Here is a 17,248-nt window from a genome sequence, read left to right as displayed (position 1 = left end):
TTAATATGTTATAAGAATAATATATTAAAGGAGAAATCATATTTGTTTAACTAATATTGGTCAATAATTAATTGAGAATATGTTTTGTGATCAAATGTAATTAATTAAACTAGAGGGGCTGATTTGTAATTATGTGATAGTTACAAAATAAGGTAAGGATTATCTTATTTATATGGTGGATGAATTTAAGGTTGGAAAGCCTTAGAATTCGAGTATGATAAGGATTCAAGGATTATCTTATTGGTTGCTTAATGGATAATCAACTAGATAAGGATAATGACTGAAACCCTATCTCTACACCTATATAAACACCCCTAGGGTCATGAATTCGTGTATCCCTTCCCAAGAGGTCCTAGATACGAATTCTAACCTCTCACCTCTCTCTTTATACCTTCTCCATTTGCTTATGGTGTTTGTGAGCCATTAGAGGAGTGACACTTGTGACTCTAAGCCTTCCAAAGTCAATACAAGGAGGAATTGGGATTGTTATTGCTACATAACAATCAAGGTATGATCTTAAACCTAATTACATATTAATATGATTACTTGTATGCTAGAATTAGGGTTTATAGTCTTGGATTCAAAGCATGTACAATAGAGAAACCTAGATCCAAGCATTAGGGTTTGTATGAGCACTTAGGATGTCTTATGACCAAAACCCATCAGTGGTATCAAAGCCTAGCTTGGTTTCAATTGTATTGATGCTTTGTATAACTGGAAAATTCGATTTTTTGGATTGTGGAGGCTGGACTCGACGAGTCCATGGCTGAACTCGCCGAGTCCATGCATACTCGACGAGTCCATGCCTGACTCGACGAGTCAACTCGTCAGATAATGTTTATCTCGGGATTTCTTGCTGTTTTTGCATATGGATAGTTACCTTATCATGTTAGATCAATATAAATCCGATTTTATGATATATTCTTGACCTAATTAAAGATAATTATCAATTAACAAGATGATTGTTTCCTTATAAGATAATTGATTAATTATTTTGAGTAAATTGATAAATTGTTTTGCAAGAAATCATTAAACAAATCAAATATGGATAATTATGTAACTAAATGTTAGTTTAGATTATTTGTTATTTGATCCTTGTAGTTATGAAAAGTTTCATATTTTCCCCTTTAGGTTTTATAGTTTAAATTTGAACCCAAAAGTTTTGAAGTTTTGAAATTTAAATAGTTAAAACCCTAATGTTTTGAAATATTTCAAAACTTGCCATCAAGTTTTGGAATTTAAAAGTTGATTAAAAGTTTAATTAAGAATGTTAAATTCTAAAACCCTAGTAATGTTTTGAAAAGTTCAAATCACACCCTTATGGTTTTATTAATTAATTAAGGAGTATAATTAAAAGAGATTTAATAAATCCATAAAGGTTTAGGTTAACCTTTTAATTGAATTAAAAGTGTAATTGTTAAAGTTAACCATATAGTATTTTAAAAGTATAAAATACACCCTATACTATATATAACATTAAAAGTCTAATATTATATATATGTATGAGTAAAAGTCAGTCTTACCGTTAGTAGGCCTCATTCACGAAGCTGGTCTATAAGGGGTGTTTAAGGAAATTGCCTATCAAATGGCGATTGAATGGGTATCCACTCTTACCCACTGCACTCTTGACTAGTGGAGGGTCATTAGCCGAACGGGTAGGATAGGATGAAACCTTCCATTATAAGTATAATGAAATACAAAGTAACTAAATGTTTTTTCAAATTCCCAATCTTAGTTACATAGGAAAAAGTGAATTGATGCAATTCCATGAAATTACACTTTGTGCCCTTGCGAAGACGTTAGTGGAGCGTGTGTGGTTTACCGGCACACTAAATGGTTCTAAGCAAAGGTAGCAAAGGGTGACTCAATGTTTGTCATAGTTCGGTGGAGCGTGTGTGGTTTACCGGCACATCGAATAGGTGATTGTAACATGTGAGGGCACCATGTAGTTTGCATGGTTATTCACACCCGCTTTGTGATCATCGACATCCCAGTCACAAACAAGAGGGGCATATCGAGATTTAAACATACCATTGAAATGTTCGATGGATCTCAAAGGATCTAGGAGTTTTCATAGATTTAAAACTTAAATTTCTTTTTCGTTTTTCATGGTGGAAATTAGTGAATCGTCATTCACTTACCTTCAAATGTTCTGCAATTTGGGTTACGGCATCCCTCTCCCGAGTTGTGGGATATTGTGTTGGGTCCTAGCCTTAGTATTTCATTTGGGTGATTTACCAAGGACTCAATCAATCAACTAACTTGAATTCATTTTTTCTCCCGATGTTAAAGTTCGACAACTATGGTCTTCTCAAATCCCGTGGAACAAGCATTCCACATGAAGATGATATTCCACGATTCGATCGAGGAACAAGAAATCATGCTTCACTTCCACCTCCTCCTCCAATTATTCTCCCTAACCCACAAGATTGTAAAATTGAAAGGTTCAATATCACTCAGGCCCTTTTGGCAAGTAAACATAAAGAGGGCAAGTCGGTGTGTGCACACGTCTTAGGGATGAAGTCACACATTGATAGATTAAGAATGATGGGATCCGTTGTCGGTGAAGCGAATGCGCTTTATTGGGTTCTTCAGTCACTTCCTAACTCATATAGTGAGTTCGAAAGAGAGTACTATATGATGAACTACGACGTGACCCTTATAAATCTCACCTATATGCTTATTGTTGTTGAATCTGCAATGATTTGGCGCAATAGAAAAAGCAAAGTTGATTGGTGAATCTGCCTTCAAGACCTCTATGGATATAGACAATGGCAATGAAAGACATGAAATGATCGAAAAAGTTTGATCATAAGAGAAAGGCGATGTCTGAAGTAGTTCCATGTGTTGTTCCAAAGGAGTCAATTTGCTTTTATTGCCAAGAGAAGGGGCATTGGAGACGAAGTTGCCCTATCTACCTAAGAGATCTAAGAGATGGGAGACTCAAAAGTATGACTACGCTTTAGGTAAGAATACACTATCTAACTCCATTAAGTTCCTATTCATTGATTCTTAATACATGATGTGATAAGATTGCATTTGAATGTTTTGAAGGATCGGTGAAAAGAAAGGAAGCTTGATAAGAGAGCAAGATGAATCTAATCACAAGTGATGGATCTTGATCGCATGGACTTGAAGATTGGATTTTGAGCTTAGATAGTTATGATAGAGTGGTTAGAAATTTTCCTTTTACATAGTTTTCAATAGATTTTGCATTGTAAGGACAAATGTTTTTCCGCTGCTTTTATAAATAAAACAAATTTTGTTTAACTTATTTATTTGTTTACTTCCTTGCAATGAAATCGTTATGTGAAAATTGATGTTTGCATATTTCTACAACGAATGGATATGATTCTTAGTTATGTTATTTATGGAAATGTCAAGAATTTACCAAATAGGGAGAGTTTCTCATCGCCCAAGTTTCAATTGGACAGAAACTTAGAATCATGCAACTTGGTTGCATGATGAATGAGAAATTTCGTATTTGGAAATTGGACTAATTCATTGACAAAGTGTCAAGTGAAGGACTAGGAGATCGAGTACACAAAGTTGTGTGTTGATCAAGTTCACCATAAGAGTAACAAAGATATTCGTCATGATTTACCAAAGGCTTAGTAAATATGATTACACTTACAAGATTAAGTGTAATTTTGAATTGATTAAAGGGTTTAGATCAATAGCAAAACGAATAAGAAGAATCAAGTAGGCAGAAAGATAAGAGTTTCTCCATTCTAAGAAGAAAGGAGAGTAGCTTTTATGCTTTATGATAGGTCTTAATGATTAAGAACCATATCTCAATTGATCCTCTAATGAGTCTTGGTACAATTGTATGTCCAAGAAGAGGAATCAAAGATTGAAGAAATGGTCAAATCAAGAAGTCAATCATACTTCGTTCCAAAACAAGTCTTAAAGTTAAGATTGTGACAATGAGTGAAAAGTATTAAAGGTTTATAACATTCATCAAATGTGGAAAGTTGTGATGTCTTGGATAAGACAAAGACCAACTAGGACCAATTTATGAAGTGTTTTGATAAAAGCTACACTAACTCTTGAATATTTGGTTGTCAACAAATGTTTATTGACAAGAGAATCTTATATGTCAAGGAGTCAGTGGGAATCTTAATGGTCTGGAAAGGTTTCAAGAACAAATCAAATAAACCTTATCGATCATCACTAGCACACGAGTTGAGGTTTACAACCTATCGTGTTGAGAATATTTTGATTATGTGTTGTTCCAATTGAGTTAATTATGCATGTGAGTCCTATGAGTTCTCATTTTGAACGCATAAAAGGCAAGGCACCTTAATGAATGAAAGGTACATTGATAGGAAAAGGTGAGCTGCTTAACTACTTGGAAGACGTGATGGGCAGCTGTACTACCATAAGGCAAGAAATCAAGATTAAGAAAGTTCGGTCCATATGAGTTTGAATTTGTCATAAACTTTGGTTTTAACAAATTCACATGGATAGGAACAAATACACCATTTAAATCTAAGTGTCATAAGATTTCCTCCTTCATGAAAATGATTGTGAGAAAATGCTTTCACTAAGAAAGATTTTAAGAAGATAGTGATTGTAAAATTGCATTCTCGAATTCGATCATGGTTACGGTATCCCTTTCCATAATTTGAATTGTGAGGTTTGGCAATTAGTCTTAATTGTTGAGACACACATATGAACTATCTAAAGGCAAAGGTGTATAAGTTCAAGAAGCCTTGATAAAAGATTATCAAAGCACTAAGTATTAGAAACATGGACTTAAGAAATTCAATAGGTATTGTCTCTCTGAAAGTTAAGATGTTTATGAATACATGTCGAAGCTAGTGGGAGCATAAGTGTTATGTTTTATAATAATCATCATGATAGTGGGAGCATAAATGTTATGATTGTATGATTATTAAGGCAACTATTGCATAGTTGGCAATATTAATTATAGAAAACAAGAGTCATACTTTGCAAAGTTGTAAGAGTTGAAAGGTTGTTTTGCTATAATTAAGGGAGAGAATATTATGCTTCATTTCAAATCTAAAGGATTAGGTTGTGAAACGTTGATAAATTTAGTCAAAGGTACATAGTGTGTTCTTAAAATTTCGATTATGATTACGGCATTCCTCTTCACAATTCGAATTTTGAGAACATAGCAAATAAAACATTGTGCATCATGTCCCATACGCTTCGGGTATAGGATTGATTGCAAATGCTTTAATGTTTGACCATTCTAAAAATTTCCAAATGTCTAGCGCATTTAGAAGGAAAAGGGACTAGAATCGGTTTTGACTAAAATAATTAAACAACTATCAAAGGACAATCCAAAGTTCGACGAGGATTGGTCGCTTGTGAGTAGTTGGAAGTATAGTATTGGAAATTATGGAAATGTTTCCATATTGGATGGACCATATCGACATTATTAGGAATAGATAAGATTCTATTAAAAATAAGTTGTCATACGGAAAATATGGAAATGTATCTATATTGGGAATTGAATATTGAAAATCTATATCTAGATTAGAAACTTTTATGCAAAAGGAAATTCAAAGGAATGTACTTTGAGTGAGAGACATCATATCTAAGGAATTGTCTTGTAACAATCTACGTTAGAGGACTTTATAATATCATTGGCAATAGTCTTTGTGACTTTGGTGCAGTGACATTACGAAAGGATTGTGCATAAAGTGTTAGAATCTAGCATATTCTATAAGTAGCAAGAATTTGATAATCTTGCACTTAAGAAAATGGATTTGGAGTTGTAAAATGAGAATGATGGAAAATGTGTTCAATTTGTCTATTTCACAAAAGTAAGAACCATAGGTAAACATTGTGTGCATGCTAGGAGCATGGGACAAGTGTAATGATTCAAGTAAAAAGTTGATTACCCAAAATGACAAATAATGAGTAATCGATATGGTGATAAATAAAACGTGTTTTGTTTATACTCAAAGGTTTGAGGCCATATGGGATTAGTATTATTCTTGTGTTTCACTTTGCATGTTTTGACTTCCAGAATAATTGAGTTTATTAAGAATAATTGAATTATTCAAAAGGGCCACAGACGTTCATATGTTGGAAGTAGATATGAATGAAGACTGTCATGAATTGGTGTGTGGATTGTCTAGAAAAGTATTAGACATAAGCAAATGTTTGCTGCAACGTTCATGAGTGCTTATGAATATGATTTGAGCATTGGATTAAACCCACACTCACTTGGATCACTATCTCGAGTGATTAGTGAGACGATAACATCTTATATTCTTGAAACCGAGATGTGTGAGTTGTATCTTGTTGATCGGTTGCACATTGATAATATGTAAACGCACCAGTAACTTGGTGTTATAAAACATATTGTTGTGTGTAATTCGGTGAGTGAGTGCAAGCGAGCATTGTATCCAAGTTTATCCGTTCCTTTTATCCAAAGTAGGATAAAAGCGATATCTTTGGGCCCCTCGATGGTTTAGTCATGAAATACGTAAATGCTCGGCCGGGCTAGGGCTAATTTGATTTGTTCAGTTAGTCTATCGTCATAAATCGGAAATCGAGATATAGTACAAAGAGAATGATTTGAAATCATATCTCATACGATATCTCGAATAGAGGAATATATGATCCCTTATCTAAGGACACGCGTATCTGATATGATCAGAGTTGACAGCGGCTTTGGAAAGCTACGATTGCAGATCAGGATCTGAAGTCATACGCAGAATAGTTGTTAGACTTATCCAAGTGGGAGACTGTTGGATTAGTGTCTAAGTCCATAACTATTTTGGTATGTACTTGACCCGATTGTGCATGGTCCTTTTGGGTTGCCTTCACCAAAGCAACTTGATTGGAGAAATGAATAAAGAGATAGAGGATAATATGATTTATTAATATGTTATAAGAATAATATATTAAAGGAGAAATCATATTTGTTTAATTAATATTGGTCAATAATTAATTGAGAATATGTTTTGTGATCAAATGTAATTAATTAAACTAGAGGGGCTGATTTGTAATTATGTGATAGTTACAAAATAAGGTAAGGATTATCTTATTTATATGGTGGACGAATTTAAGGTTGGAAAGCCTTAGAATTCGAGTATGATAAGGATTCAAGGATTATCTTATTGGTTGCTTAATGGATAATCAACTAGATAAGGATAATGACTAAAACCCTATCTCTACACCTATATAAACACCCCTAGGGTCATGAATTCGTGTATCCCTTCCCAAGAGGTCCTAGATACGAATTCTAACCTCTCACCTCTCTCTTTATACCTTCTCCATTTGCTTATGGTGTTTGTGAGCCATTAGAGGAGTGACACTTGTGACTCTAAGCCTTCCAAAGTCAATACAAGGAGGAATTGGGATTGTTATTGCTACATAACAATCAAGGTATGATCTTAAACCTAATTACATATTAATATGATTACTTGTATGCTAGAATTAGGGTTTATAGTCTTGGATTCAGAGCATGTACAATAGAGAAACCTAGATCCAAGCATTAGGGTTTGTATGAGCACATAGAATGTCTTATGACCAAAACCCATCACATAAATCATAAGAGAAACAACTGAGAAGATTGTTCATATTCAGGAACGACTAAAGGCTTCAAGAGACAGACAAAAGAGTTATGCAGACAAAAAACGGAAGCCCTTGGAATTTCAGGTCGGGGACCGAGTGCTATTAAAGGTCTTGCCCTGGAAAGGGTTAATACGTTTCGGAAAACGTGGGAAACTAAACCCAAGGTATATTGGACCATTCGAGATCCTTGCAAGGATCGGTCCGGTAGCATACAAACTTCGACTACCACAAGAACTCAATAACGTACATCCTACCTTTCATGTGTCCAACTTGAAGAAATGTTTGTCCGATAAGACCCTTATCGTCCCTCTAGATGAAATCAAAATCAACGAGAGTCTCCATTGGAATGCAAAACAAAACAAAGTCGCATACCCATTGTGAAGGTCCGCTAATGCAAAACGAGGACCTGAATACACTTGGGAGCGCGGAGATCAAATAAAAAAAAGTATCCACATCTCTTTCCCTAATCTACAAATATTTATCTTACATTAAATTTCGGGATCAAATTCCCTCGAATCAATGTAATGACCTAAAAAGTCAAAAATTGTAATCTCGTTTGATATAATGAAAATAGCATGAAAAATAAAATGTTGAAAAGTCTCTACTGGGTTTCCTAAAATAATAGTCATCATGTCAAGGTTTTCAGAAATACAAAAAAAACACTAAAATCCGAGTTATAACGTAGAAGTTATGATCAACCTAAAATTCACAACAAAACCATCAATACGATTAAACATAAAACACGAAGTTTTAATAAAATACTTTTTAACCTTAATTATCTAAATGAAAATCGTAGATATCATTAAACCGTGAACATACATAAAAAGAACGCCCAAATCTGACTTCGTATTGAGAAGTTATGATTCTTTGAAGTTTCGGTATAGCGGTAGACAGCTAAAAATTCAAAATAGAGATCGACCGATTTGTAGCCGAAACAAACTAAAGGAGAATCGAAGACCTCAACAATGGTAGTACAACGGTAAAAAGACAAACGAAAACGGACGTCGGATGAAGAAGTTACGGATTTTTAATGGACTTTTCGTGTTCCGATCTATTAAAAATAATATATTAAAAATAAATTCAAAGTTAGCCAACGGAGTCTAAATGAAAGTTGTAGAGTACATTCTCACCTACGCGTGCATATAAAGAACGTTAAAAATGGAGCTCGTATGCGGAAGTTACGGATTTTACAAGTTCGAGGTGCACAAACCGGGACGAGTTACGCCCAGTGTACCCTCGTACGCCCAACGTACTCGGGTGCTAGGCTTCGGATCGTCCACATCGCCCCTCTACGCCTCTATGCCCCATCCCATCGAAGTCTGGCAGACGAGGATGCGGTCATGCATAACATCTGGTACGCCCCACGTAAACCAGAGTTACGCCCTGCGTACCGACGGTTTCTAGCCCCTATAAAAGGAAGGCGAGGGTTCCGGGTATAATCGCTCATTTTCTCTCTTTCTCTTGCGTTTTTACCCCGTTTTTCGTGCAAGAAATATCCCGAAGACCCGGTCTTCGCATCCAAGTCCCAAAGGAAGGTTTTACACTCCCGAGAATCCCGAGAAATCCGTTTTCTCCTGTCGAAGTTCTGCTCGGTTTTCATCTCACCATCTTCACTCTATCAAGTGAGTTCATACCCCTATAACTACGTTTTCAAATGATTTGTAAATACTTTTATACACTTTTAAAGGGGGGGGGGGGGAATACAAGTAAACACATATTATCCTCGTGTGAAAAACATCAATCTCTTGCTATACTTTTTGTTATAATCAATCATATGTGATTTATAACTACCATACGAAGACATTCTCATATAACATATCATCATAACACTTTTCCTTTTGGAATGAAACATATTGTTATATAAACATCAAACACTTTATTTATATTTTGAGTATAAACGTTCAATAAGGTTATACTTTACATACAAAGTCGACACTACACTAGGGTTTACCATACAAACGAAACATACTTTTGGAAAAACTATAATAGGTATAGTTTACTAGATATTCATGAGATTTTACATACTATAAGTACTATATCAAGGAAATACTTTCACATAAAAGAAAAAGTGGACTTTTCATACGTAAATCTATTTGATACTAAGTTTTGTGAGACATTCAAATTCACGTACTTTCAAGTATGCAGTTAAAGTCCTGTATTATATACAATAATCTATTGTAGGGAGAGCGTGATATTTATGTATAGATCTATATGAGATTGATAACCCCGCACCTAAATTGTTAGCTCTAGTTAGACCGGCAGGTCTGGGGTGACAAACATCATAACATTCCAATGCCTGAAGAACGTTGTTACAGACAGTCTACGTCAATAGAATGGAAATAAAACTCACATGGAGTATTAAAAACACGATGATTTACGGGGTTATCAAATGTCTTAGTGATTTTATACATACTTAAATATGTTATTCTAGACATGAAGAACTAATAATGCATTACAGTTTTTGGAACTTTTAAACTACTACACACTCATGGAAAAATATTGGATTTTTCAGAAACAAACTCAGTGATTTTATACCAAACTTACAAATGTTATACATAAATACTTATGAAATCACCAACTTAATTGTTGACACTCTTTCAAAACTACTTGTATTTCTCAGGGATTCAGTAATATAGGTAAACCCTAGCTTTTGGAGAAGTGATGCTAAGGTGTTAGTTTAAAACTCATTTTGTCATCATATTGTAATTTTCTTTGAACAAGTATCATTCAATAATGTAACTTTTAAATTATATATATGATGGTTGTTTTAATTTCTTTACTATGTATTCAACTGTTACGATATTACATGAAGTCATCCACCCTCGAATAATTTCGCCGTTCTGGTTTGGGGGTGTGATAATGTGGCTTTATATAAATATTAGTAACACCATAATTATAATATTTTATGTGGCCTTATATAAATATTAGTCATGCCATTGTATCTATAAATCAATTATGATTATTTTTTAATTGATTTTCTATGTCAAATTGATATAAAATAGTCATAGTTACAACTTTTTATACGTCTGAATGATAGAAGCAATCATGATAATTAATATAGATATATCTGTAAGCTAATATTAAATCCATAATATCAATAAAAATGTGTCTTTATAATACTTATGATAATGTTTCTCCTAATTATGTGTCTATATACAATAGACAATGGTCATAATAAAAGATTGTTTTCGTGACTAACAAATTGCTACTTATGAAATTAATTACGTGTAGTAATTAGTGAACATGGTCATATTCACTGTAACTGCATGTATGCAAAAGATACATAATAGTCTTAATAAACTTTGAATTGTGTGACAATTTATTAGCAAAACACCACGTTGAAACAAAGTGTATGTCGCCAGTTTGTGATATACAGTCACTACAATTACTAAAAAAGTGTGTTCACTAACGGTTTAACGCCATAATATTGGATAAAATGATTGATTATAGCAACAAAATTCCCTACCCAATAGTCACAGTTTGATGATACAACCATGTTTTTTTCATATCATAAAAACACCAAATTTAAAAGTGACCATAAGGTCCATACAATGACATCACCATCGGTCACACTTAGTGAAAAAAAAAAGTGTTAATATACGCATATGGTCACACGTTTATGATGTGTTTATTGATCATTTTTCTACTAGTGATATTATTCTCATAATATATTAATAAACTATTTATTTGATTTTATTAATCAAATAAAAAATCAACATCTTTCTCTAAAAATCATCATGTTCAATTGCTAGATTTGAAGACAACCCGAAACGACTTTGTTACTATCAATTTAAGTTTATACTAATTATAGTCATGAACTTAGACATTTTATCCAACAATATTCACGTACACTCTACCTTCTTATGCATTGTTGCAACAAAGAAACTAACATATGTACCCTCTTAAATAAAATGCTCTCTATTCTTGCTAATTTCCTATAGCACCCCTTTATAGAAAATATGAGATTAAGTGAATGCGTAGCACATTACTAAATCAGTGCTTAGGTGTCATTACATGACAATGAAAATGGGTACTCTAAATAAAGTCACCAATATAACCCGTAAAATTGTACTTTAGTCCTTTAAAATAAAATAAAAAAAGGTACATAAGGGAAATTTTAAAACAAAACCCAAGAGTTTGTAGCCCCATAGTGCCATTTTCCTAAAAAACAAAATTATCAATTTACTCTATTTTCATGCCTTTTTGAGTTCATATATCTAAACACGTTTTTTTAAACTTAGGTTTTGGTAGCAGATAAATTGACAAGAATGTTTAGAAAAGCATCATATGTTACTTGAAATATGCAAATCACAACGCCCATAAATAGACTACCGTATATACTTTTTATAACGGCTTAGTTATAAACTTTTAATCCATGTCGTAAGTAAGTGGAGAAGAAACTTTTAGTTCCTTGACAGCATAACTATTTCCTCGACAAGTTTGTGCACATTCAAGGAAGATGAACCACCGGGACCTGTCGCAGCGTAAGCCTTTTCCTTCCACTCCATGGCCTTATTCATCATACGGTGGCCTTCTTCCCCGAGCATCAACTCATGTACGAGCTTACTGACATCCTCTCTTTTAACGTCCTTTACCATCTCCAGTCCAACCTCCCACTCCTTATATATATACCTACAATTAGTCGGTTGATCCCACCCATAAGGCCAACAAATCATTGGTACCCCAGCCGACAAGCTCTCAATGGTGGAACCCCAACCACCGTGAGTCAAGAACCCTCCGATGGAAGGGTGCTCCAGGACTTTTTCTTGTGGGCACCAGCTTGCTATGAAACCCTTCTCTTTAATATGCTCCTCAAATTCAGGAGGCAAAACTGCGGATTCTCCCACAACCAAACCAGATCTAATTATCCAAAGGAAATAGTGGTTGCTATTAGCAAGTCCCCAACCGAATTCTGTAAGATCTTGTAAGGACATTACTGTTGAACTCCCAAAGTTCACATAAATCACAGACTTTGGTTCCTTTGATTCGAGCCACTGTAAACACTCTGGTTCTTCTTTCCATAAGCTGTATCCATCGAAATTTGACATTGTGGCTTGTTTTTCTTCGGCAGGTATCTGATTAAGAAGCAACTGTACAGGGCCAACTGTATAAACGTGAGGAAACATCGAAGAAAGAGCGTTGACTATAGTAGCCTCCAGCGCGTCAAAGGTGTGAATAATATTATATTCAACATTGTGGGCCTTTTGTGTAGATTCAGTAATGAACTTAAGAATTTTATCGTCAGGATTGGTTGTCCTAATGTGGCTGGGCAAATGCTTTAGCTGGATTCCTTTCATTCCTGGAATCCAATCGATAATGGTTTCTAAATACCCGTTTGTCAAGTAACTTTCATCTGTATACAAGTATTAATGACCGGAGTTATTTATTTTGTACGTATATATTAAGAGAAGAATCATATCTAAAACACACGTAAAAAGAAAACCTTTAAGTGGTATAAATCCTTTCTCGATGAGAGATTTAGTCTGGTATGAAACCATGAAGCCACAAGCTGCAACTGTCCAGTAGAGCATGATTGGGATCCCGAGCTTTTTTGCTGCATCAGTGGTGAAAACCGACACCACGCCATCAGATATGATTAGAGTTGGTGGAGTTGGAAGTTTCCTTGCAAGTTCGACAAAAGGAGCTAAGAAGCTGGTTTCAATATGATGAAGAAGCAGGTCCATTGCAGGTTTCTCTTCAGATCTCCGAGGAATGCTGTCTGGAATTGTTGCAAATCGGAAACCATCTGAGCCATCGAGCGTGTGGGCACCACCAGAGTTGACCAACCTCTCGTGGATGAACTCTGTATTAACGAAGGTAATTTGGAGTCCCTTGTGGTGAAGAAGCTGCGCTAGTTTGAGCATGGCCTTTACGTGGCTTTGTGAAGGTAATGGAATAAAGATGACATGAGGCCTCTTCTCAGTTGTCGCCATTGTATCCACTCTGCCATGTCTGTTTTCACAGGGATTGTGGTGTATATATGGGCTTCTTAGTAGACGGCCAACGGGCCAAGAATATTTTTTTACTATAAGATAAATATTTATAATTGATTAACTGAATCTAACTGTGGTTCATGACTTTAGATTTAGGTGTAATATTTAAGTAGCTGTTCAAATTTGACTTGATGTTTAAATTTGTCAAAATTGCCGCATATAGATGTTTAGACAATGCTTAATAAATAATAATAGTGATGCATGATCGATTGAAAAATAAACGTAGAGGACAAGATTGAGTGAAGGGCTTGATGTGTATTAAGGAACAATAAAAAAATGATACAATGTAAATATGAATTAGAAAAAACGTCAACATGACAACATTAAATATGCATCCAATCAAAAACAAACTGTACATGACTAATTCTTATCTAAGAAAAAGGCCTTAGCACATCCACAATACATTTAACTTGAATTTTTTCATAAAATTTAATGAATTTTCAAATCATCATTTATCTTTTCATAAAGTGAGAAAAAATGCATCCTTAGCACATCCACAATACATTTAACATTTAACTTGAATTTTTTCATAAAATTTAATGAATTTTCAAATCATCATTTATCTTTTCATAAAGTGAAAAAAATTGCATCCTTAGCACATCCACAATACATTTAACTTGAATTTTTTCATAAAATTCAATGAATTTTCAAATCATCATTTAGCATCTTTATCAATTTTTTTACAACACATTGAACTTTCACAAAGTTCAATAGAACATTACAAAAACAATTTTATAAATATATTTAAGAATTATAAAACATTCATTTTTCTAATTGAAAAGTTCGATGACCATTCAACTTTAAATCTATTGAATGTCATTGTGGTATCTCACAATAATAGATTATCATACATTAAATAACAAATAGACTTGTCACATCTCTTCCATTGAACTTTTCATGGTAGATGTTCTTACTTTTATTATGTAGAATACCTAATGTCCATCATCAAGGACGAATGAACAATGCAAGTTGACTTTACCATATTTGTTGGTATTTGGTTTCCGTCGGTAAGTTGCATGTCGTAAAATAGCTCGTAGGTAAATGTTACTGATTGAATTACGGCATAATCTTTTGTCATAGATATACCAAAAAAACACGTTTGACATGGTTTGACCACTTGGTTGAGTTTTTATTTAGAAATGGTATCATTATAGTGACAAATTCGACTTAATTTGCAACAAAATCATTTTTTGATTTGAATAAAGTAAACTTATTTTACCCACCAATGATCATTTTACAAAGCTGTAACGTCATAAAATTCCAACCAAAAATTTTCATTTTTACAATCATCAAAACATGAGTAATAAGTTTAGATTCCAATGTAACAATTTAGTAACAACCGATTACATAACAAAAGATAACAAAATGGTTTCCCCGAGTGTGTGTACGGTCACGCTAACGCCTTCCCACGGTCCTCGCTAGTACCTGAAACACATAATACAACAACTGTAAGCATAAAGCTTAGTGAGTTCCCCAAAATACAACCTACGCACACACGCCTTTCCAGGCCTTGACCTTCCGGTCCATGTGTCTCAGGGGACTTCCGTCCCGACTGGGTAAACCTTCCAGTCCTACCCACGTCAACCTTACAGTCCATATGACCACGCCTTCCGGCCCATATCATGTTGCCTTTCGGCCCAAATCAAACATATCATACATGGCACATATAACAAATGACTTTAACACACATAAGGCATATATCTCATATCATATTCGACCTTCCGGTCACACAGTCAAAACCCTTCCGGGTACAGTATAGTGAGAAGACTCACCTCGTATGCCTCGCTAAGTCGCTAATCGTGAATCCTGGAATCACTCAGGCTCGAACCCTCGAGCTGCAATCCTCCTATGATATTATAAATCTATAATTATTACTTGTACCACAAAGGTGGGCCATCCCTATCAAGTCAACACAGGTTGACTTGGTCAACAGTCTTTAGTCAATTTGGACCGGACTCGGCGAGTGCACACTAGTGACTCGGCAAGTCTATGCATTTTAATCAACTATCAAGGTTTTTCCCTTTTGACTCGTCAAGTACTCCCCCGACTCGACGAGTTCCTCCTGGGCCTGAATCACAGGGCCACCGCGACTCAACTCGCCGAGTCCCAACTTGACTCGGTCCACCTGTCAAAACCTTTCCAACTCTCTGCGACTCACTGAGTCGCCCACAACTAGGTCCGGACTACACACAGGGTGGTCTCCAAGACAATCTTCAAGCGACTCGTCGAGTCTGTTCTTCAGACTCGGCGAGTCCATGCTATGCACCAGCTAAAACTGGCTTTTGCGGTCAGATCCGTTCCATACATACATAGATCTGGCCTTCCCAAGCTTATTTGTCACGTAAAGTCTCAGTCTTGGTTGCCATGCAATGCATACAAGGCTTATTTTGAAGTAACAACCTCTAATATGGCAAGTTTAGCTTCTAACTCAAAAGAATGGACATAAAGCTTGACATAAGGGGTCTCCTGGACCTGCTAAGGTCCAGATCTAGGTTTCATATCTCCATGGGACCTCTCATACTTCCAATTCAAGCCAAGAAATGCAAGAAGAAACCCTAGATTTGGCACATCAACACAAAACACGGAGTTTGGCTCTGAAAATTACCTCAAGAAGACTCCCTTGATGAAGTAGCAACAGATCCAAGCTCCCCAACTCTTCAAGCTTGATCCTCTCCCTCCTTTCCTTGCAATATCCCACAAAATAATGAACAAAAAGCCTCCAAACACACTCACAAGGGCTCACAGACGTATGGGGGCTCTTAGGGTTCAAGGTGGCCGCAAATGAGGGCCATAAGGTCCTTTAAATAGGTCTTAGGACTGGGAAATTAGGGTTTCATTAAACAACGCGGACTCGCCGAGTCCATCCCTCGGACTCGCCGAGTCCGGACGCGAACCCCCGCCCAAAACCGCGACCCGACTCGGCGAGTTCAACCTCCAACTCGCCGAGTTCCCTCACAGAATGTCAAAAATATATGAAATGAAGGTACCTGGGGATCCAGGCTATTACAATTCTCCCCCACTAGAATAAGACTTCGCCCTCGAAGTCCCGCTAGGCAAATAGCTCCGGATGCTGCTCCCGCATCTCACGTTCCGGCTCCCAGGTCATCTCCGATCCCTTTCGATGCTGCCACTGAACCAATACCAGGGGTACCTCCTTGTTTCTCAAAACCTTGATCTTCCGATCTCTGATGGCTACAGGTCTTTCAGCATAATTCAGGCTTGCATCCACCTGAATATCCCCTAACGGAACCACCGCCGATTCGTCGGCTATACATTTCCTCAGTTGCGACACATGGAAAGTATCGTGAATCTGTCCCAACTCTGCTGGCAAGTCTAAACGGTAGGCTACCTGACCCACCCTTGCTATCACACGGAAAGGACCAATATATCGGGGCCCCAACTTGCCCCTCTTCCTGAACCGAATCACTCCTTTCCAAGGAGAGACTTTCAGGAGTACGAGATCACCAACTTGGAACTCAAGCTCGGACCGTCGACTGTCTGCAAAACTCTTCTGTCGGCTCTGAGCGGTCGACAACCTTTGCCTGACCATCTGAATTTGCTCGGTCGTCTGAAGCACAATCTCCGTGCTACCCATAACCTGCTGTCCCACCTCACCCCAACATATGGGGGTGCGACACCTCTGCCCATACAACAACTCAAAGGGCGGCATACCAATGCTCGAATGATGGCTGTTGTTA

At 36.0% G+C, this 17,248-nt stretch overlaps 1 protein-coding gene across 1 annotated transcript; it reads right to left on the bottom strand.

Moving 5' to 3' along the window:
- Window positions 1–11,623: 11,623 nt before the first annotated feature.
- LOC145043396 (UDP-glycosyltransferase 85C2-like) lies at window positions 11,624–13,490 on the bottom strand. The gene is made up of 2 exons (XM_078992033.1): window positions 13,001–13,490; window positions 11,624–12,910 (listed from the first exon to the last, which is right to left on the bottom strand). Exons 1-2 carry the CDS (start codon window positions 13,488–13,490, stop codon window positions 11,961–11,963), a joined length of 1,440 nt encoding a protein of 479 aa, XP_078848159.1. The 3' UTR covers window positions 11,624–11,960.
- Between the last annotated feature and the right edge of the window lie 3,758 nt (window positions 13,491–17,248).

Source organism: Lactuca saligna, chromosome 4 (genome assembly GCF_052625555.1).
Source record: "Lactuca saligna cultivar CGN05327 chromosome 4, ASM5262555v1, whole genome shotgun sequence".
Classification (NCBI taxonomy): domain Eukaryota; kingdom Viridiplantae; phylum Streptophyta; class Magnoliopsida; order Asterales; family Asteraceae; genus Lactuca; species Lactuca saligna.
Note: the sequence above shows the minus strand (reverse complement) of the source record. Positions and strands in the feature narration are given on the sequence as shown.